This window comes from Nelumbo lutea, chromosome 7, assembly GCF_056320005.1.
Source record: "Nelumbo lutea isolate HS-2025 chromosome 7, American lotus-T2T, whole genome shotgun sequence".
Taxonomy (NCBI): domain Eukaryota; kingdom Viridiplantae; phylum Streptophyta; class Magnoliopsida; order Proteales; family Nelumbonaceae; genus Nelumbo; species Nelumbo lutea.
Window position 1 is genome coordinate 38,095,665 of NC_142690.1, and position 24,612 is coordinate 38,120,276.

General features: G+C 37.6%; 1 protein-coding gene across 2 annotated transcripts in view; it reads left to right on the top strand.

Annotated features, from left to right (window-relative positions):
- LOC148846132 (thiosulfate/3-mercaptopyruvate sulfurtransferase 1, mitochondrial-like) overlaps positions 1-24,612 on the top strand; it is a 66,995-nt gene that overhangs the window by 14,665 nt on the left and 27,718 nt on the right. For both annotated transcript variants that reach the window (XM_088952908.1, XM_088952909.1), the window contains exons 3-7: positions 907-966; positions 1,434-1,496; positions 6,614-6,738; positions 6,852-7,014; positions 15,581-15,640. In XM_088952908.1, coding sequence (XP_088809034.1) covers positions 907-966; positions 1,434-1,496; positions 6,614-6,738; positions 6,852-7,014; positions 15,581-15,640 — 471 coding nt within the window. The remainder of the gene's footprint in view (positions 1-906; positions 967-1,433; positions 1,497-6,613; positions 6,739-6,851; positions 7,015-15,580; positions 15,641-24,612) is intronic.

Here is a 24,612-nt window from a genome sequence, read left to right on the forward strand (position 1 = left end):
GTCTTCCACCTCTGGATATCTCTTTGTCTTCCTTCTATGCTCTCATCTTTGTAAAATATGTATAGTTCCTGTTTTTTCTAATAGAAATGATATTTCATGTTTCTGAATTCTGATAAAAAAATGAAATTTGTTTTAAATCCATATCCATACAATTGATTACAAGATACCCTATGCCTATTGGATCAGTCACTTTGAGAGAACATGGTGACTAACTTGAACTCTGATACCGACTGATATAGGATTGATGAATGATTGAATGCCTTTTGATGATAAAACTTATGGTTGTTGATGACTGTAATGGGTTCTTGAAGGATAAGAAAAGAAATAGTGAGAGAAAGAAGAGAGAGGAAACCTAGAATCACTCGAAGGCATGGGAATCACTCACCATAGGTAGCATAGTCTGTAGGAACTAAATTGAACTTCATTGATCTTTGTGTAAAACGTTCATACATATTAATAGATTATTATAAGATCCTAGTAGGATTCATAAATAGAAACCTACTAAATTGCCACTATACTATTGCAATTCAAAGACACTTTTCTTTTTGGTAGAACCAATAACCCTACTTATTTAATGACTGAAACGTTTAACATAAACCAACTAGAAGACAAATCAAACTAATAGACTAGGCCCCACAGGCCCATGTTAAAATGACCAAAATATCTTAACTAGATATATCAAACTAATATATTAGGCTCCACAGGCTCATGTTAAAATGACCAAAACACCCTTACTGTCCAAAAATACAGGAATACATAAAAATTCAGAAAACTCCAAGCTTGACTCTTCAGTTCCTGCATCAAAGCTATTGTTATTGTATTAAGTATTATTATGACCTAGCCATGAAAATACATATGCTTCTATTTACTTTCTTCAGCTTCTGATGTTTGGTTTGCTACATTAAGGTGTTAGATGCTTCCTGGTACATGCCAGATGAGCAGAGGAATCCATTTCAAGAATACCAGGTACTGATGTTGATTTCTTATTGACTTTTGAACTTTTTTTTAAGGGTTAATTACTTATATATACCCTGTATGTTTGAGAAGCTACTTATATATACCCTGAACTTTCAAAACCAACTTAAACATGCCTTTTTGGATGGCCCCACATAACATAAATAGGCCCTCCAATGAAACGCTTAGGACCTTTGTAGCCATCATTAAAATTTTTGATAATTCCAAGTTTATCCTTCTATTTTGAAAGCACTGTTGATCTTCTACTTCAAATTTCTGAACTGAAACCCTAGACTGATCTTTCTACTCTTCTACTCCACAAATTTAAGTTATTGACCAAGGCTTCCATTTAAGTATTATGTATTTTGCATTGTTTCTTTGTATTAGCTATAACATTCTCCAGTATATTGTATTATTGTTTTACCTGCAGTTCAGGTCCAACTTGTGGCATTGACTTTAGTGTTTATTATTTTATACAGGTTGCACACATTCCTGGTGCTTTATTCTTTGATGTAGATGGAATATCAGATCAAACTACAAATGTGAGATTTTTTCCCTTGGCATATATCACATGTTTTCCACATTTATACAGAGGTTCTAATATATCTTACTAAAGTAAAAAAGAGTGGTGATTAGGACATGTACTGCTTTTGTAAATGGAGCATATCCCTTGTGAAAAGACAAAAGGTACCCCTATTAATCCCTTGTGGAAAGAAAATACCCCTATTAATATTAGCACTAGGGTATTCCTGTCTGTTAAAAACTTGAAATAAGGAATTTTGCCTATATACTTTGGATATGCCTGGTTTATTAACAATGGGATCTCCTCCAATCACCATGTAAAGAATTTTGATTACCTTTTAAACAGAGAGATTTGCCTTTTGTATGTTGTAACTAATCATAAAAAGAAAAAAAGAAGAGTTGTACATTATTCTTAATTCTTCAAATTCATAATTATTGTGAACCAAGTGTCTTTGCATAGTTTATATTTTATTTAAATAAAACACCCTATTTACAATTATAAACAAATCCTCTTTACTCAAGCTAGTGGTTGGAGTTCAGCAATTTCAACTGGCTTATCAAATGACCCCCAAAAAATTAAATCATATTCTTATAACAAAGACCATGAGAGACCCAGCATCTGTGGGTGCTAGGGAAAAGGCCCTTGTTTTGATGTTCAATGTTGAAAAGAGTAGACTCTCTGGTATATTCAGAATTCAGAAAGCCCCAAGAAGATGAATTAGTTAAATTTATTATTGTTCCTGAGATGAAGATGGAAAGGTTCGTGGAAGCTGCAAGATGGAGGAAAGCTTTGATGATTGAAGCTAAGGACTTTATCTTTGAAGAAATCATGATTAAAGGGTTGTCAAGCTTGAAGATTAGGGAGGCTAAGAAAGCTATGGTTCAGCTGGAAGGTTTCGAAGGGATTGAATGGCTGAAGAAGTTTGTAATGGGAGCAAGTTCTAAAGGTAAACAACTAAATAAGGAGTTTGACTTAGAAGAAAGAAAGAGGTATGTGCTGGAATTTAAAAAGAATGCCAAAGATTTCTACAAGGGGGATTTTCTGTGGCAGGTGTCTATTGCTAGAGCAATTGCGTGGTGCTTTTCATCTCAGCATACATCTGCTCTAGGCAACCGAACCGATCTTCAAAGTCATAAACCTTGTGGGACAAAAACTCAATATCAGCTCGACTGCTCTTCTTGAATTATTTCTTTAGGGTTCACCTCCTTTTTGACATTGGTGTGTTGCTCCTCTGGGACTGGGGAAAGGTTGATCCTTCTGGGAACCATCTTTGCGATCAAGGACTTAACCAGAGATTCTAATGTAAGCTGGTTGTGGTAAGGCAGCAAAGAGATGGTCTCCTTGAAAGGTGAAGATGATTGAGGATTGGTGCGGGGGAGAAAGAGAATTGCTGGAGAACAGGGAATGGAAAGGTTGTGGAAGCTTGTAGGTTGGGGATCTAGAGACAACTCTCGTGTGTGGGTTCTTGTGTTTCTCCTTTTTTTAGAGGAGATTCCAAAGCAAGCCATAAGGAGAAACGTCCAAATTAGGACATTCCCTTGATAAGGAAGAGGATCGGGATTCTCGGGTTCTAATTGGGAAAGCCATATTGGGGTTTTGCTATGTGTTTAGTGGGAATCTTCTGGGACTACGATTTCTCCTCCCTTAGGATTCTCACATGGTACGTTTTGGCTACAGAGCCTTGATGGGTTTTTTTGCCATGTGACGAGGACAAAGTTCTTCTGGAAGTGTTGACCTATCTAAGCAACATGGCAGTCACGATGGGGTGAGCCATTTGTAGCCAATCGCAGAGAGTAGGGGAATATGCTTCGTCTGGCTCTGTCTGGCTATGGGTGAGGGTGACTTGCATTTGCTTCTTGGGTCGTCCATCGGCCATCCAGAGGGTCTCTAGTGACTCATTATTTTTATGTTACTGGTCGTCATGCTACTTATCACAGATGCTTTATCATTGTATCTTGTACCATTACAATCCTCACTGCAACTTGGATTCCCTGTGTGCTTGTAGTTCCTGGTTTTTATCACAACCTCTACGATACCAGGCTACATGTACTTACACTCACAACACCTTACAAGGTAATTTTTGGCACTTTTCCTAAATTTCTCAAGTTTGTAAGGTATGATGTTTGCTTTGGCAATTCTGTTCTTTTTTGGGAAGATGTTTGTGGGTACTCAACCTCTAAAAGACCGCTTCCCCTCTCTTTATTTTGTCTCCCTCTTTAAATAGGTGCTTGTTTCAAGGTTCCTTTCTCCCCTGGTTCTCCTATTGACTTTAAATTGTGACTTTGGGTTTTGTAGAGGTTTAAGGGACCGGATGATGAAGTATGCTTGTGTCCATAGTTGTCAAGGTGCCCTTGGAGGCTCGCCTCGCCCAGTCGCCAAGTAGTTTTGCATGCTGTGTAATAAAATACTTTTATATTATTTTTTTGAGATTATAATTATAAAATAGACATTATTAAAGAAAAATATTCATTTTTTGTGTTTATAAACTGATTTCTTTTTATTATCTTCTTATTTGTTAGGGTTTAATCAACACAAACATTGCTAACTGCTGTATTGAACCCTCAATGACTTCAAAATCTGAACCAATAAGTAAGGGAAGAACTTAAAATTTTGTCTAATCAACACATTTCTTCATCTTTTCCTTCTTCCACCTTTTCTTTCTTTTCCTATAACAAAAATAGGGGTTCAGCCCCTATATTTTTTGAATTTTCTTTCCTTTCTTCTTTTTCTTCTCATAAATATGTTGATTTTCTAGACTTAAAACATGAAGTTTATAATTTTCTTATGAAAATTGTGGATAGTTATTAAAGAAAGTTGGTTATGGAACTTAGGAAACTACCCTAGGATATGTGATTTTTACTTAAAAAAAATCCATTTCCTAGGCGACAAGGCGCCCCCCTGCCGCCTAGCCTCGCCTTGGCACATTGAAAACTATGCTTGCGTCTCTAAGCTTTTATTTCTTCTTGATTCTTTTTGTTTGGACCCCTGTAAACCTGATAGAAGAATTTGGACTTTGACTATTAGTGGCTCATTCACTTGTGTCTCCTTCAAGTCCCTTTGTTCTACTCCTTCCCCTTAGATGTTTCTCATTAAAGAAATTTGGTCAAGGTCTATGCCACCTAAAATAGTTGTTTACTATTGGGAAGTCTATTATGGTAAGATCAATACTCTGGATAAGCTGCAAACTGGTGTATTTTGTGTAAAGTGCAGAGTGGGGAGTGCCACCACTTGTTGCTATTTTGTTCCTTTGTTGCTGATATTTGGAATTGGGTTTTTATGTTGTTTGGGTGTAGGTGGAATTTTCCCTCTAAAGTAAATTTGCTCTTTGATCATCTACTTTAGGGTTGTGAATGAAGAGAGGGAAACTAATGTGGAAGTGTATTAGGGGAGGCTTGTTGAAGTAAAGGAGTGCATATTGACAAGGGAATTTTTTTTTTTTTTTGGCTGAAAACTTCGGACCCTTTTATGAATTATTCTTATGATGATTTTCGGAAAAGTTGGGCAGAGATGGCTTCCACAGCCTCCAAAAAGAATAGATTACAAGCAGAAAAGAGACCCCCTATGGAGGGAGTTGTAAAGTTGTACTTTGATGGGAGTAATCAAGGTAATCCAGGACCTTTGGGTATAGGAGGGATTTTGAGAGATAAGGATAGCAACATTCTATCCTTATTTTCAGGCCCAGTGGAAATTGGTAATTCTACAAGGGCTGTGATACTGGCCACGGTGCAAGTAATACAGGTTGCCAACCAACTTGGAGTGGAGAACTTGATAGTTGAGGGGGACTCTAAGGTGGTAGTGAGTTGGTTGTCAGATCTAGAAACAGTTTTCTGGGGCTACAGGGATCTTCTCAAGAAAGCTAATTGACTTATAAATAATATGCCAATCAGATTTCAGTGGGCTAGCAGATCAGCAAATGCCATGGCTGATTCTTTGGTTAAACAAGGGGCTTCTAGGGTTGAACTGTTTTGGGCTACCTTATAATTGTATTCTGTCAAGAGTGTGGTTATGTTGGGGTCGCACATCACATCCCTATTGGGATGGTTTGTCTTGTAAATCTTGATGTAATCCCTTCACTTTTTTAATAAAACTCTACCATTTATAAAAAAAAAAAGGAGTGTGGTTATGTTCTCATTTCCGAGGGGAGGTAACATCTCGTGGCTCCTCTTAGGGTGACTGTATACTTTCTTCTCTTATTAATAAAATTGCTAAGGCTCCAAGTCGGGCTGGGTTAGGTCAGGTTGAGGCCAACCCTAGACCAACCCGACCTTCAACTTGACCTACCCAACCCTAACCCTATCCCTAACTAAATTCCTTCAACCCTAACCCAACCCAGCCCAACCCGAAGTTGAGCTGGGCTCGGGTTGGGTCCAACCCTACCTTCTTCCATCCCTTAAAATCTCATAGAACTTCTTAATCTCAGATCTTAACTCAAGTTTCACTACATATATTAATCCTATTTTTTATTAGTATTTGTTTGTTGTTTTTATTGGTTCTTTAAGTACAAAATTAAGAAAAAAAGTGTTTGAAATGACTATAGTTTATTATGAGTTATGACTTATAATAGATCTTTTATGGACAGTAAGCTATGGGTGGAAACAACAGAGAGGAGATAAAGAATGAAATATTCAAAAACCATAAAATATGTTATTAAGGTTTTAGTATTTCTAATTAGGATTAAGTGAAGTGATTCTCTTAAAAGAAATAAATGATGGTATGTGGTGGGGGCTATACAACTATCATGCATCTAAATAAATCAATGTATGATGTATCATATATATAATTTATTTATATATGATATGTACTATAGAGTCAGGTTGCCCGAGGGGTTAACCCTAACCCAACCCGAAGTAAAGTCAGGTTCATAAATTTCGACCCTAACCCTAACCCGAGCATCAACCCGACTCAACCTAACCCAGCCCAAGTTGCAGCCTTAAAAATTTCCATTCATTTATAAAAATAAATCATATAGTGTGCATGCGAGTAGGGGGTTCCATCTCCTTAAATTATCCCTATTCTATTAGTATGCTGTTGGTGTATACAATTGTGGTCTTTTTCACAATACCATCTCTGTATTTCCCCAATTTAATGATATAAGAATTGTGCTGAGCTGTCTTTAATTTAAATAATTTGGATCAGTTGCCACATATGTTGCCATCGGAAGAAGCTTTTGCTGCTGCAGTTTCTGCACTGGATATTCAGAATGAAGATGGGGTGATTGTTTATGATGGAAAGGGAATTTTCAGTGCAGCTCGTGTTTGGTGGTAAGAGTAGGCTTCAGAGTAACAGTAAAAAAATGCTAAAATAACAGATTTCCTTCTATAGCTAAAATAGCATTTAGCTAAATAGCTAAAATAGCATTTAATTAAATTGCAAGGATGTTTCGAGTGTTTGGGCATGATAAAGTTTGGGTGTTGGATGGAGGATTGCCACAATGGCGTGCTTCAGGATATGATGTTGAATCTAGTGCTTCTGGAGATGCTATTTTAAAAGCTAGTGCTGCTAGAGAAGCAATAGAGAAGGTTTATCAAGGAAAAATGGTATGGTTGCTTATTCATGCATGTAGATACAATATTTTAGTATTGTTCTTCGTCTGTTATCTGTTCTATTAAATATTGGATATGCATCATTTTTATCCTCATTTCTATACAATGTAGGTGTTGGTTTCTGGACTAGTTTCTATGATTTTTTGTCTCTTAACATTTTATGCTTTATTTATTTTTTATAATAAATAAACAAGAAAAATTTTTATTAAAAAAGAGAGATTACATCAAGGTGATGAGGAACCACTAGAATCAAACAAAGTACACTAAGCAAACAGGAAACACTATTACATCAACAACCAAAAGCATACTCTCAGACAGTTCAAACTCGGGTAGGACTAAAATCCAGTCCCTTGGTCTTTTCCCACTCAAGAACACAATTTGTTCCCTGGTTTTTGATTATCCACCAAAGATTTCTATTTCTTTCCTTCCAAAATTCCCAGCAGATTGCTAAAGGAATGCAGCTCCATACAATACCATGAAGGCTGTAAAAGTATCCCCTCATATATTTAGAAAAGTAACATCCAGCAAACAAATGCATCGCATTCTCCCCATCAGCCATGAAAGAAAGCATCTACATGCCAATTGAAAACCTCTATTCTTTATTATGATCTTGAGTCAGAATACTAAAAGAAAGATTTCCAGCTAGTAAACTTAGCAAGAAAAAGATTGATCTGGCCTTTCAAGGTTTTAAGGCTAATGGTGAGACCTGATATCATTTACTAATCTCCTGCCCATTTGTTGCTTGCATTTGGGAAAGATTCTTGTCTCTCTTTGGTTGCAGGGGGACGGTGCCTTCAAATATGGCAATGTTGTTCTGTATAGAAACTTTCACATGGCCAAGAAGAGAGAGAGTTCTGTGGAGATGCACAAGATCAGCAATAGTGTGGACAATATGGGAAGAAAGAATACAATGATATTCTGTAAAATGATAAAAGAAGCATTAATACACATTTTTAGACTATTATCTTATTCCCAACTATCACATAAAGCCAAGAAACTAAGATCAATAACAAATTAGTAAACAATGAAGTTGTCCTACAGACTTCAGTAGTGAACAATTAACACTTAAAAGTGCATAATTTATTATATAAATAAAAACTAAGGTTTAACATCACATCCAAACCATCACACAAAGCCAAAAAGCTAAGATTGATAATAAAATGATAAACAATTGAAATGATCCTACAAGCTTCAAGAATTAATGGTTTACAGTTAAACTACATGATCTATTACATAAACAAAAACTAAAATTAAAATCACATTCAAAAAGAACTTCTAGGTGGCTCAAGGTGGTCATCATCTCCATTGCTAACTCATCATACTATGATACCATCTCCTGTACTCCACAAAGCATTGGTTGTTTTCCTGGTCAATTCTTTGAGAAACTCCTATTTGGGGTATTTTCCATATCCATATCCATATCCATGTTCATATCTATAAAGTCCAGGGATACCAGGCATATAAAGGTGTTAAGTGAAAGCATTGATGATAATATAAGCAGGTTATGATTTTACTTCAAAGGAAAACTAATTGGCTTACATGAAGAAAAGAAAACTACCACCCCCATATCCATATCCATATCCATGTTCATATCTATAAAGTCCAGGGATACCAGGCATATAAAGGTGTTAAGCGAAAGCATTGATGATAATATAAGCAGGTTATGATTTTACTTCAAAGGAAAACTAATTGGCTTACATGAAGAAAAGAAAACTACCACCCCCATACAAATTGAAGGAGAACATGCAAACAATAAGAGCTATGTAACTTCTGCAAACAAAAAGAACCTCAACTGAGAATTGGTTGAACCTTGGTTGGGCCCGTATGGAGCATGGGTTAAGCTTTAGTACTTAGAAAAAGGTTAAGCGTGGCTTGAATTTCTTGCAACTTCTCTGTTGGAATTCTATGGTTTTAAAAACGTTACTTTTCTTGTTTTTTTAAACAAAGAGGTCCACATGGATTATTTGTATTCAATATTCCTTCTGTGTATACATATCTTCCCTGTAGCAGTTGTTGGCTGCTTCTTACTAATTTCAATAATGAGATTATTCTCATAGTTCTTTTGACAGCATAAAAAGTAATTTTAACAGCATGAAAAAGAGTAATTCTAAGTTTTTGTATTGGTAAAGTTTCTTGTACATGGGGCATCTTCTTGAACTCCTATAGTGTGGCCAAGATTTAGAGTCAACACTATGGTCAGTCTTATTATTATTATTATTATTATTATATTTTTTTTTCAAAGAAGGTTTTGTTGTAGTATCTTCAATCAAAGCAAGGTGTGGCACACGTCTACTATGGCAATGGGTTAAATTATATATAGACTAATTTAAAATATGCTAGGTGCTGAAACATTCTGTGTTCTGAAATTCAATCAAGATGTTTTTTGGATCAATACCAAAAACAATTTTATTAATGAATAATTAAGTACAATGAAAAAGGGGGTGAGATAAACTCTCTTAGCTCTCCCTAAGGAAATATCCAGTTACAACATAGCCCAAAACAAATTGTTCCTTCCCACCCCTTGTTTAGCCAGTGCGTCAGCAAATGCATTGGCTTCTCTTCTCACTGAATTGAATGTCACCTCTACCCCTTGTAGTTGCCCCATCACCTTCCTTTTTTCAATCAAAGATTGTAGGCCTGGATAGATCTATCTATTAATGGCAATCTAAAAAATTAACAGAAAATTGGATTTATTGCATAGAATACAAAACTGGAATTGTTTCCATGCTAATTCTGACAGAAAAAATAAAAAAAAATTGCCAATAACATGGGCCTTGCAAAAAGGACTGGACACCCACTAATATTGCTATCCATAATATGAATGTTGATGTTCGATTGAAATCCTGAAGATTTTACATTTTCCTCAAAAAAAAAAAAAGAAATCCTGAAGATTTTAATGAAAAGACCAACTATGATTATGATATGCTTAAATTTTGTGAAACTAAAAGAGATGCATGTGTCAAGCTGGAGACTAAAATAATGGACTGGACCAATAGGTTCGAAGATGGTCTAAAAAGGTTAGAAGTGATGTTGGCTTTCTTGGGCATGGGTAAAACAAACCTAACCATGTGTCAATGCACCAACTACTTGATCCCTCTCCCTTATTTATAGGTCAATAATAATCACATGAAGACAAAGAAAGAAGAAATCAAATCAATTAATTTACCATGCTTAGGGTCGTCAAAGAGGCATGGGGTCTATAGATGTGGGGGGTATGGGATTTGTAGTGGTTAATGGGACTCTTGTGAAAAGCAGGTTATTGGGCGCTCGGGATTCACAAATGTCTAATAGAAAGAAGGTCCCATAGAAGGGGGTACTAGGGGTCTAACTAGTGGAAAATCTCAAAAGGGTTTGGGTTTCATAAGTTGGGGCTTGCACAGGTCTCGACTCTTGGGTCTCATAAATAACATGAGGTCATCGCGAGGTCCAACTAGGACACAAGGTCTTGTTAGGAGAAATCCTGGAAGGAAATCATTTATTTGGCTTGCTTCTCACCAACAAGACAATTGCAAGAGGAAATCACTCAAAGAACAGAGGCCGTGATGTCACACAGTTATGCAGTTAGTGTACAAATAGCACTGCAAGGCCTTGGGGCTACAAGGCCACAAGACCGCCCCGTAGGTGGGATTGATGGGTATTAGGGTTACAGGGTTGTGAGACTGTGGGATTACCTCACAGATGAGATGACTTCATGATATGGGATCACTCAAGAGTCCAAAGTTTTTTTTTTCTTTTTTGAAGAAATTCTAGATTGCAAACTACAGACAACCAAGGAGATTGCAGGATTGCAGGTAAACTAGGATTATAGGATTTTAACTGGAATTCATAGAGGCAGGGTGCAAAAATAAAAAAAAAATGCTAAAAAATCAAAAGAAAATTTGTCAAGAAAATAAAAAATGCAAAAAAAAATCAAAAAATTATTAAACATAATATTAATAAAAATATAAACTTAAATTTTAAAGTAAATGTTTTAAAAATCCTATTGTCTAAAATTAAAATACATAAACATAATATGTAAAGTAGGGCTGTTCATAAGAATGCCCAACCCGACCAAACCAACCAACCCGGACCAACCCAACCTGAGTCGGCCGGGTTTTCATCAGTACCGGTCGGTTTCGGGTTGGGCAAATATATTCTACTAGTTCGGTAGTTCCTAGTTTGAGTAGTTTCCTACTTAACTATAACTAGTCTTCTACTAGAACTAGAAGGCCCATTAGGCAATTACAATTAGAATAGGCAATGTATCCTAGTTTCTAACTTTCTATAATCTTTTACACCAAATAGGCAACCCATTAGGCAATTACAATTAGAATTCAATTAGGTGTCCTTTTGTATAGGAGCAAAACCGAAACCGACCCAACCCGACTCAAACCGACCAGGTCGGTTTGGCCTATCAGTGGGTCGGCTTCGGTTTCCACCTCAGGTAACCCGACCAGGTCGGGTCGGTTGGAAAAACCCCAATAAACCGATCCAACCCGACCCGTGAACACCCCTAATGTAAAGCATATTTAAATGAGAATTTAAAAATAAAATCAAACATATAAAACATTTTCAATCATGTAAAACCCACAATCTCTTTTTTTCTCAATTGCATCACTTCAAGTAGCTAATGTTGTTAGACAGTTTTTGTATGCCCTTAGCTTCAATCTGATTTGATGTACTTTTGTTATTTAGTGGAAATAAATAAAGTGCATGTTTGATTCATGTTGTTTGGTTTAATTCTGTGTAAAACCCTAAAACTGGACATTTATAGAGACTCGTGTTAGTTTTAAATGTTCATAGCCGTTGGATAAGTCTGGGGAGATTTATCCTGCCAAGGCTGATACTGGTGTGCCACCAAGTATTGGGATGGCCTGTCTTAGCCACCAGGGTAAGACCCGAGGCACATGCAGTATGGGATTATTTGAATCCTTGAACCGGACCAGATTTCCAGTGTTGCCCTGGACCTTGGAGATAGATGGGCAAAACTGGAAAGTTACACCTGACCCCTAGACTCGATTATGACACTTCACTAGGTGTTGGATCAGGCTGCCTTTGATATGCCAATCAGTGAGATCCTTAACGGGGATCAAAACCTGGGTATGTTGGGGCAGTTTGAGAATTCATCTGAGTGGGTGATCATAGTGACAGAATCAATCACTTTGTCGGACAAAGGGTAATGATCGGAAATGCACTCTCTCTGATGGAAACCAAACTGCCGACAGTTGATTTCAATCGTTGGAATTTTGTTTTGCAAAATTAATATATTTATATATATATATATGTACGGTTTCAAATTGTTTGCAAATGGTTTTAATTCCCGGGATCCATGTGAGAGGAGAGTGCCGCACTGTTCCTTGCAGCCGAGGGAGAGGTCCTCTCTTGTCGGACAGTGCTTGATCATTAAGGGCTGAGAGGTTAAGTGTAAGACCATTGAGGATAATACCTGATGGGCTAATCTTGCACCTGCCCACAGTCCCTGGATTTTTATAAGATGGCTTGGCTCAGGGACCACTTAATGTAAGTGTTAGGCCCATAGGGTCCATATGATGGACTCAAGGGGTTCATTGAGTTTTTCAGTGAATTCGGTCGGGCCTTGTATTAAAGGCTGGGCCGAACCCATGTGACTGGTGTGTAGATCAATGCTTGGGTCCCACGCCATACAAAGAAGCCCAACTGGACAGCAGATTGGAAAGTAATTAGACACTGAACACTTAATGGGCCAGAAGCCCATTTCGAGGTGGGCTGATATGATCACCCATCCTTGGGGCGAATCTGAGATTAATGTTAGTAAAAGGATTGGGCCTTTAGCCTTATCCACTCTTGGAGACCAAATTCAAATTAGATTTGAATCTGGTAACCTCCTGATAAGATCAGGAGTAAGCTAACTTTATCTGCAGATAGGATTAAGATTATCCCCTATCAAAATACTGATTTGGATTGAGATAATTCTTAATTAGGAGGATTCTTAATCAAGAAGAAAGGAGGAGAAACCCTAACCAAAAAAAGGAGAGAAATACAACAGTTTTCGAATCAAGAAAAATCGCAAGAAAGGTTCCTGCGAATTGCGATCAGATCTCATACTCCAGAAAAAGAAAAAAGGCAGTTCAGCCTTTTCGCCTTTAGAGTTCTCCTCCTGCCGCCGCTATCTCCTTTGCAAGATTAGATCTTTGCAGAAAAGAAAGTCAAGAAATCTGTTCTTGACATCAGTCTTGCAAGAAAGACTGAAATAGATTCAGTGTTTAGTGCTTCCAGAGGATACTTGCGAAGGATCCAGTGTGTAGGACGCACCCTGCTGGTTCTGTTCCATCCACAACTGTGTCATCTTCAGCAGGAACGGATCTTGGAGCATTCTTTGGGCGTGAACACCAACTTTGGGAGATAGTGTTTCTCCGGATCAGGTATATTCCTCCCATTTGTCTTTTGGTACAGATCTGGTTTGATTATGGTTCAAGTAGGATCCTTGAATATTGTATTCTAAATTTAGGGAATATGATTCCCAGTTGGGAGAAGGTAGGAAAATTTTTGAAATTCGCCCACCCATTCTGCAACCTTTATGGCGTCCATTAGATGGATCCTACCATTCTTTCAAATGTGATGTAAAACATATTACATTCCTGATTCTATGAGCTGCCTTTGTGCCACACCTCTCGAGGCAAACCCAACCAAGTTCATGTTAGGGTCTTAAATTCTTAGTTCTCACACAAAAAATAATGATTTTATAGTTTTAATTGCTTTTTAAGAAGATATTTTATTAGGATGAATGAATGAACAACATTACCAAATAGTCACTGGGCCGGCCCAGCCACTAGACTCAGAAAAAGCAAAAAAAGTGTCAAATTTTCAAAAGGCACAAGGTGCACCCGGTGTGTGACTTTTGAAAGGGCTGCGCCTAGGACCTGGGCGAGGCACCTACCCTAAAATGGGCCTTGCCTGTGTGCTAGGCACGCTTGAGGTGCACGTTTTAAATCACTGCACAAACCAATGGGAGTTACTAGAAGAGAGGAAAGAACAATCAACGAGCAACTTTATCAGATAACCAGTTAAGATCTGACCTATAAATGCCTAAAGTTGACAATTGACAGAAGAGATTGCCCTCCTAATCTTACCACCTACTCTTCTTTCTAAGCAGTGTTGCAAAGATTCAAGCTCTATAACAACAATGATGATTCTGTTCCTGATGTCTGATTGAGAGTAGGGTTTCTAAACAGGGAGATCTGCTTGATGCCGCAACTTTCCGAAGTCAGTGATAGCAGTGATTAAATTATATACACAAGGAAGATCATGAATTCTATTTTGCTCATAATTAATGAAATACAAGAAAGAAAGTGGGAAAGAGCAAGAACGAAATCTGCACAAATAAACAGTTGATTTATGGTGAAGCTGGGTGGAGGTTGTTGTTAGTGATTCGGCAGGATGCTCCAATAACAGCAGGCTGTCTTCTTGAGCATCTGTTGTCACAATTCATCTCTGGAGATTGGAAATGAACCAGAAATTCTGGTGGTTGAGCTCCGAAGGTATAGAGAAGAATGGCAGTGGGATGAGTCAGTGATTGCAGAGAGAGGGAAAGAGAAAGGAGAAAGGAAAAAGAGGGAGAGCTAGAATATGGGTCCTATCCCCCATAATGTGTTTCATGGGCTTTTGTTGTTAATGGGTTTCATGAGTATAATGTTAATGGATCCCCATATGGGTATGGGGCCCTATTTATAATGATTTTACTTTTACAACTCCAGAATTTCCTATATTTTATTTTTGCCTATTTTGCCCTTTAACTAATATTCCAATAATTTCTCACACTTAAATTGGTGCACACAACTTTGCTTTAGTAAATAATTGGTCTGAATTGGTTCAATCTGATTCGGGTTTATGTCAGGTCAGCTGGGTCAATGTACTTACATAAATCCACTGTCTTACACTAGTATTTTGGAACCATTAGGGTCTGGTTTGGTTGTGGGTCTAGGTAGTTTAATATAAGGGTAGGGATCTGCTTCCAACAAAATGCTCATAACACTGTCCCAACAACCAATTGCACCATACATTGGGAACATCTCCCTTGTCAATCATGGGGAGATATTCCCAATGTGCGGTTGCAGCGGCTGGTTGGGACATGTTGGGAGTGTCTGGTTGGTAGCAGATTTGAACTCATTTAATAGTTAGGTCAGGATGGTTCTACACTGTTCCAAACCTGACCCAACCCATTGACAGCCGTACAGTTACCTTTTGAACAGAGCTTCCACTCAAATTCATGAAAATGTGATTCTTTGCATTAGGGTTTGAACTTATTTGGTTAGTCATAGAAGGGAAGTTTTAGATTTTTGGTGCTGCTTTTTCTGCTTATCTGGTTTTCTTCCACCTAGAGTTGGAAGATCTTATGTGCTACTGATTTATTTCTCTTAGTAAAATGATATGATCTTGTTTCTCGTTTTTTATTTTATTTTATTGGGTTTGAAAGTTTGAATTATATTATACATTTGGCACCTGCTGGAAAGAATACTTTATTAGTGTTTTGCCTTCTCATTTTTTTTTGTTTTCCCTATTTTTTTATTACTATTTCTTATGGAAAACATTTATGCCGTTGCAGGTTGCTCCAATTACTTTTAAGGCTAAATTCCAGGCACATCTTGTCTGGACACTTGACCAGGTTAAGTTCTTCAGTTTGATTACTGCTGCTCATTTTATGAGATTGCAAAAAAATTGCCATAGAAAAATGTTAAAATGTAGGTACATTTACCTTTGCTCTTTTTTTCTAAGGTTTCGTTTTGTTATCTTGGATAGTAGCTCCAATTGGTTGTAGGTGCAGCCAAAATTACCTGCAATTACAAAAGAAATGTAAAGATGATAATTATAGTTAAGGGTCAATTTCTGTATGTACTACAATTCCCAGAATCAAGAATGTTATGATTGATATTCATGCTGCTTAAGAAGTCAAATGGAGTGAGTTTCAAAACAAGATCTAGTTCCACTATAGGTATGGAGAATCACAGCTATTTACTTGACCCAGAAGAGGGTTTTGACCCAGTACACATTAAAAATATACTGGAAAGACCATTTGGTTCTTGCTGCCTGCTGCTGTGTTGTGGGCCATTTGGATGGAGAGAAGCAGAAGAATCTTTGAAAACAAAATCTCTCAAATTGATGAAGATATCCAAAATATGACTAAAGATCTTTTCCTTGGCAATAACTTCAAATCTGTCTACAGACTAACTTTTTTGTATCTAGTAAGCTTTTGATGTTTTGTGAATGATATTACACTGTGCATTTGCTCACTGTATTTGGAGATTCTCCCATTTACTTCACTAATCAGATTAAAATTAGCATGTTACAAGGAATGGCAAAGGACAAATAGGACAGAAAATTGGAACAATTATAAGTCCGTAAGAAAAAGGAAGTTAAAAAGAAAGTAAGTGAAATTAAATTTAGGGCTTGTGATGAGCATATCATAAATTAGGCACTAATGAGGGAGAAAAAGGAATTTATAAACTAGTATAGATGAGAGAAAGGATAGGTAGAGCTATAAACCATGTTAAGTGCATTAAATAGGAAGATCAAAGAGTGGTAAAAGATGAGGAAATCAGGCAAATATGGAGAAACTATTTGAACAGTTATTAAGTGAATATTGTTAAAAATAACATTTATCTTTGTAAAATTAGAATTGTTGAAGTGAAATAGGCATTCAATTAGATGAAAAGGTAAAAACGTTAGGACCCGATGGGATTCCAATAGAAGCATGGAAAGGTAGGTTTTTAATGATTAACTAAGCTATATAATAATATAATGAAAGAAAAGAAGATGCCTAATGAACAGGGAAAGAGTAGTATGGTGCCTATATTTATGAACAAAGGTTACATACAAAGTTATAATAACTATCATGGGATTAAACTCATGAGCTGCAATATGAAACTTTAGGAGAGAATAATTGAGCACAAACTATGACATGAAACAAGTATATCAGAGAACCAGTTTGGGTTTGTTGTATTTCTTACTTTATGTGCCACAAGGGAACAAGTGTCCTTTTACCGTTTTATTGTAAAGTCGCTACATATAAATTATGTGCTGGAACCAGCAGTCTATCTTTTGGCTTTCGGTCAATTCTTTTCCCTCTTCTCACTTCTTTATTCCCTTGCCTTTCTGTTTTTTCTTTAATAAGATGGTATCGGAGCAAAATTTCAGGGCCTGAGAATATGCTCTAATAGTAATACCATATTCTCTGATAGCACATATTCTCAACAGCAGAATTTCAGGGCCTGAGAATAGATCGAAGATGTCTGAGACAACTTTTGGGGGTTATTATTCTTTCTTGGTCATGTGCCCAGAAAAAACAGTAACTATTCGAGAATATGTGGTTTGAAGATCCTTCTTTTAAGGAAAGGTTAAAGGTTTGGTGGGGAGAACTTAGACATCTAGGAAGGGAGAAAGTAGTGTCTTTTGCCAGGAAGCTAAAGAAATTAAAGGAAAAAAAAAGTTTGGAATAAAGAGCAATTTGGTAGGGTAGAAGAAACAAGGAGAAAATGGCATTAAGGATCGAGGAGTTGGATAGGAGGGAGGCCCTCAGAATCTTGTTAGAAAAGGGAAAGGTGGAGGCAAATGTAAGAATTGGAAGAGATCTTAAGGAAGGAAGAAATTCGTTGGAAATTCTAGATGTAAATGGCTTGTGGAAGGGGATGGTAATACAAAGTTTTTCCATTCACTTGCAAATTGTACAAGTAAAAACACCATTCTTAGTGTGGATATTGAGTGTTGGGATATAAGAGATGGTCAAGAGATCACTAGGCTGTTTGTGAACCATTTTAAAGCTCTTTTCATAGATTTAGCTAGGGTGAGGTAAAGCTTGTCAGGTGTGGATTTGGACAGAATTTCAGAGGAACAATCCCTGATGTTAGAACGAAATTTCTCCCTTGAAGAGATTATGGAAGCTGTATTTTGAATGGAGAGATCCAAAGCCACTGGTCCAGATGGTTTCTCTATGGCCTTCTACCAAGAGTGTTGGGATTTTTTGAAATTAGACCTCTTGGAAGTCTTCGATAAGCCCTTTCATAAAGGGGAGATCCCCTAGTGGTAAATGCCACATTTTTTGCATTGGTGACAAAAAAAAAAAGTTGGGCAAAACCCCAAAATATTTCAGACCGATAAATTTAATTAGGAGTGTCTATAAAATCATTTCAAAAGTCCTGTTAGAGAAGATTAAACAAGTGCTACCTTTAGTAGTCTCACCCTTTCAGGTGCATTTATGGAAGGTAGGCAAAATTGTGGGTCAAATTCTAGTGGCTAATGAATGTTTTGTGTAAAAGAAGAAGAGAGGAGAGAGGTATTTGGTGTGCAAAGTGGATTTAGAGAAAACCTATGATCTAGTGGATTGGAAAGTTCTAGAATTACTAGAGAGGCTTGAGTTTGGAATATAATGGAGATTATGGATTAAAGGGTGTGTCAGCTTTGTTCATTACTCAATTCTTATCAATGGTGTGGCAAAAGACTTCTTCTTGGCTAGGCAAGGAACTAAGCAAGGAGACCCCTTATCAGCCTTCCTTTTCACCCTAGTGGCAGAATGTGGTGAAAGCAGATCTACAAGACCTTTTTAGGGGGTGGAGAATTGGTAGAAATCAAGTGGTGGTCTTCCATCTCGAATTTGTTGATGACATAATTCTGTTGTGTGAGTTCGTTAATCTACATTGGTGAGGAACCTGAAGTATTTGATTAATAACTTTGTGGGCCTGACTGGATTGGGGATTGATTGGAGTAGAAGTGGAATTGCAAGGATCAACCTGGAAAAGAGGTTGCTTCTGAGGTTTGCTGACTTATTGGGATGAGGTTAGGAATTGGCCTATTACTTAGTCTTGCCTTTGGGAGGGAACCTTAGGTCTGATGGGTTTTGGAAACTAGTAGTGCAAAGGTTTGCTAGGAAACTAGGCCATTGGAAATGGAATTGTATCTCTTTAGGTGGAAGAATCACGTTGATTAGAGCCACACTGGCCAATCTTTCCATTTACTTCCTATCCACTTTCTGTATCCTAACTAGGATAGCAATGGCAACTTGAGAAATTCATGAGGGACTTCCTCTGGGAACTGGGAAATGAAAAGAAGGATCGCTTGGTAAAATGGGAACAAGTTAGCAAATCTTGGGAAACATGGTGCTTGGGGCTAGGAAGCATTGCCTCTAGAAATACAACTGTACTAGGTAAGTGGTTATGTAGATTCCCATTTGAGAGAGACGGGCTATGGCACAAGGTAATAGAAAGCATTCATGGTTTGGAAGGTAATGGTCAAGATGCTAGTGCTCCACACTCTTCTTCTGTTTCTCCTTGGAAAGCTATTCATGAAGTCTACCCTTTCTTTCTTAATTCCATCAGGTTTGATGTGGGAAGGGGTGATAAAGTACAAATTTGCAAAGAATTGTAGTTAGGGGAGAATCCACTCAAAAACCAATTCCTAGACCTCTTTGCTCTCTCTACTTTAAAGGGTGAAACTATGTCTAGACTAGTAACAGCTTCCCCAACTAGCTTAAGTTGGGATTTGGGCTTGAAAAGAGGGTTAAGGGTTAAAGAATGCCCTTCTTGGTCCACTTTTTTGACATTTTAGGGCAAGTGTTCATAGACCATTCCCTTGAGGACTCTAGAATTTGGGCAGCTTCACCAGATGGTCTCCTCACTTGTTCCACCTTTTTTAAAATCCTTGTTTTTCCTAACCCTCAGGGGGTGAACTTCCTGGTGGAAGAAATTTGGAGTAATCCTATCCCACCAAAAATTCAAGCTTTCTGCTGGAAAACTTTCTTTTGTAAGGTAAACACTTGTGTCATGCTGCAGGGAAGAAGGCCTTATGTTGCCTTTCTCCTCACTAGTGTTTCTTATGTAGGTGCAGTGGTGAGACTCTATCTCATTTACTAATTTCATGTCCCTTTGTGCGTTGAATTTGGGAGTTTTTCTCTACTACTTTTGGGTGCAGTTGGGATCCCCCTCAAGATGTGGTGCATAGTTGCCAAGGTGATGCCTAGGCTACAAGACACCTTGGGAGTCTCACCTCGCCTAATCGCCAAGAAGTTTTCTATAGTGTGTTATAACAAACTTTTATATTCTTAATATTTTGAGGTTATAATTATAAAATTGACATTTTTAAACTAAAATACTCATTTTGTGTGTTTATATACTAATTTCTTTTTGTTATTTTCTTATTTGTTAGGGTTTAATCAACACAAACATTGCTAAATGCTGTATTGAACCCTCAAAGACTTCGAAACCTGAACTAATAAGTAAGAAAGAACATAAAATGTTGTCCAATCAACATATTTTCTTCTTTTTCTTTACTAATTTTGTGTTTTTATATACTAATTTCTTCTTCTTCTTCTTCTTCTTCAACCTTTTCTTTTCTTCTTTTCCTATAACAGAAATAGGTGTTCAACCCCTATATTTTTTGAATTTTCTTTTCTTTCTACTTTTTCTTCTCATGAATATGTTGGAATATGTTGATTTTCTATACTTTAACATGAAGTTTATACTTTTCTTGTGAAAATTATGGATATTTATTAAGGAAATATGATTATGGAACCTAGGGAACTACCCTAGGATACATGTTTTTACTTGAAAAAAAAAAACCTAGTTGCCTAGGCAGCTAGGCAACTAGACACCCCCTATTGCCTAGCCTCACCTTGGCGCCTTGAAAACTATGATGTGGTGGTATAGTTCAACCCTAACTTCTTGATGCAATCATAGAAAAGAGGGAAGTTACTCTGGAGAGTGCATAAAGATAAAGGTGGTTTGGGAAGAAAGGAATAATATAATCTTCTCTAAAAAGAGCAAGTCTCTAGAGGAATTGATAGAGTGCATAAAGATAAAGGTGGCATTATGGGTAAAGACATTGGGTAGTTTCCAAATGTTCTTAGTTACTGACATCCAAAGATCCTGAACCGAATGGCACCATTTTTGAGAGAAAAGATAGGGTAAGGGTGGACTGGAAACCCCCAAAAACACTAAAGTCAAGCTGAATTTTGATGGGAACTCAATTGGAAACCCATGATTGGTAAAGTGGAAAAGTTTGGACAACCTGTTTTGATAAAAAAACTCTAAAAAAGAAGGAAGAAAAGAATGAGAAGAAAAGGTTTCAGCTGAGAAAGAGAGAGAACAGAGATAGAAGAGAATGGGAGAAGCTCATAATTAGGTCTGGCCGCCCCTTTCATTAGATTATATACTCATAAATAAAAGAGAGTACAGAGACAAGTATGCCCTTAGTAAGTCGGCTACTTGTGAGAACTTAAAAACACTGTTAACTTAAAACATAAACTAATGGGCCTAAAGCCCAATAACTCCCTAACTATGCTATGTAAATGAAAAACATGTTATATTAGCCCAAAACTCAACACTCCCCCTCAAGTTGGGAATAAATGTCACACATTCCCAACTTGCATAGATCATGCTCTAGCTTGTTTCTTGCAACTCCTTTTGTAAGAACATCAACAAGCTACAAGTCGGATGCAACATATGGCAAGCAAACTTCTCCGGATGTCACCCGTTCCCTTATAGTGTCTATCCACTTCTATATTCTTCATCTTATCATTGTTGAACTAGGTTGTGGGTAATGTTAATTGTTGCCTGATTGTCACAATATAGCGTCATAGGTTCTTCGACCTCAACTCCAATCTCCCCTAACAAGGAACGAATCCAAAGGAGCTTTGAAACACCATGTGCCACGACTCTGTATTCAGCTTTTGCACTTGACCTTGCCAAAACTGTCTGTTTCTTACTCTTCCATGAAACTAAATTACCTCCAACAAGAGTACAAACTTCTGATGTCATCTAGACATCCTGCCTAATCAGCATTTGTGTAAGCCTCTAATTTCAACTGTCCATTGTCAGCAAACAATAGGAAAGTATCCTATCAATAGCCTTCCAATGCTGAACTCGTGGGGCATGCATGTATTGACTTACCACATTCACTGCATAAGAGATGTTTGGTCGTGTCATGCATAAGTATAGCAACCGCCCCACTAACCTCTGATATTTTGAAACATCCTTCACTAGTTCACCCTCTGAAGCATTTATCCTATGGTTCTGATCAATAGGTGTATCAGTTGCCCTTGCCCCAAGTTTTCCTGTCTCTTGTAGTAGATCTAGAACATATTTCCTCTATGAGATGAAGATCCCATGCTTGGACCTTGCCACTTCAATGCCCAGAAAGTACTTTACCTCCCCAAGATCCTTAATCTCAAACTCTTTGTGCAGATTCTTCTTCAAGGTGTCAATCTCACTCAAATCATTTTCTGTGACTACAATGTCATCCACATACACTATCAAAACCGACACCCGTGACGCCCTCCTCTTCACAAAAAGAGTATGATCAGATTGAGTTTGAGTATAGCCAAATACAACCAATGCACTTCTAAACCTGTCAAACCAAGCTCTGGGTGATTGCTTTAAACCATATAGAGATTTCTTCAACCTGCATACCTTTCCCTTTTTGACATTATTGTAGAAGTCAACTGGAAGGTCCATATACACCTCCTCCTGCAAGTCCCCATTGAGAAAGGCATTCTTCACATCAAGTTGGAAGAGTGGCCAAGAGTATGTAGCTACTAGTGATAGAAGAATCTGAACTGAACTCATCTTTGCCACTAGTGCAAAGTTTCCAAGTAATCTATGCCATAAGTCTGAGTATACCCTTTTGCAACGAGCCTCGCTTTGTACCTTTCTATACTCCCATCAACCTTGTACTTCACTGTATAAACCCATTTGCATCCAATTGTCTCCTTGCCATCAAGAAAATCCACAATCTCCCATGTTTGATTTGTAATCAATGCTTTCATTTACTCCTATATAGTTGTCTTCCACTCAAGTTTGGAGAGAGCCTCACTAACAAACACTCTTGGGTATAAACACTGAGTCAAGGGAGGAAAGGAAGGCCCTGTAGGAAGGGGATAATCCACTATAGGAAAGATTGTGTGAGATGCAATGAGTAGTACACTTCCTCTTCCCTTTTCTAAGGGTAATAGGGAGATCAAGGTCATCTGCAATGGTGTTAGGAGCAGGGGTAGCAGTATCAATAGGAACTAAACCATCAGGGGGAACGAGAGGCATACCTAGGTCTGTGTCAATCGAACCTAGAATCTCCGATGAGCCGATAGGGAGTGATGTGGGTTCATCTACTATGGAATCAACCTCCCTGTGCTGTCATAGGCATTGTCATGTAACACACTAAGAGATAGAACGCAATGGAGGTGGCAAAGTGGGTGAGATAGGTAGGTCAGGCACTGAAGTAGACAAAGGAATTGGAATAGGAAGTGGTATAGATTGCTCACTTCCTTCTCTAAAACACTCCCCCTGAAAAGAACCCCCTAAGAAAAAAGGTGTGGACTCAAAAAATGTGACATCCATAGTAACATTCCGACTTCTGGAACTGTAGAGCTCAACATCATGCTTCTTGCTACTTCCACAATATGTCTGTTCTTCCTTTCTGCTACACCATTCTGTTGTGGAGTGTATGTACAACTGCTCTGATGGATAATTGCATGTTCCAATAGGTATGATGCTAGTTTTTTTTTCAAAGTATTCCTTGGCATTGTTTGATGGAATTGTTGAACCAAAGACGGTACCTCATCACGGGATCTCATCAAATATATCCAAGAGTACCGAGAATAATCATTCACAAACAGAAGAAAATACCAATAGCCACCCATAGAAGAAACATGGTATGCCCCCCACACATTAGTATGAACAATATCAAAAGCAGAACATTTTTTATTACTTGCTTTAAAAGGAATGTCTACAATGCTTTCCAAGTTGACAGCCCTCACACTCCAAACTGGACAAACTAACACACTTAAACAATTTAGAAAACAAAAAAATGCAAAGAAGTAAAAGACAAATGTCCTAACTGATTATGCCAAAGCATAATCTGACCCACTGACTTTGACTCAGTATTCTTGCTGATATGATGAAGAGAATGGGAGAAGCTTAGAATTAGGTCTGGCCGCCCCTTTCATTAGGTTATATATTCATAAATAGAGTACAAAGACAAGTATGCCCTTAGTAAGTCGGCTACTTGTGAGAACTTAAAAATACTCTTTAACTTAAAACATAAACTAATGGGCCTAAGGCCCAATAACTCCCTAACTATGCTATGTAAATAAAAAACTTGTTATATCAGCCCAAAACTCAACAGGCAGGAATATGAGGGGCAATCGGAAATGCTAAAAGGAGGATTTTTGCCTTATTTTCAGAGCCAATTGGTATAGGAAATTCCTTGAAGGCTGAACTGTTGGCACTACTACAGTCCCCGGTTAGCAAAGCAGCTGGGTAAAGGTGGAAGGGGACTCAAAAGTAGTCATTCTCTTGGGTAAACTGCAACAGACATACTCCCTGGACTCTCAGACATGTGATAAGGGAAATAGAGTAGATTGCTATGGATATAGAGGGTGGGATTTAAATGGTTTAGAAGAAGGGCAACTGGATTACCTGATTCCCCAATCAAGGGATTATGTGGCAGCAACTGTTTTGGGCTTCTATGTAATTGGGGTTTGAAAATTGGGAATGACTTTCCTGTCATCAAGCTATTTTAATTAACTTTCCAATTGAATCTAATAAATAAACATATTTTCTTCTGATCAAAAAATAAACATCAAATTGATGGTTC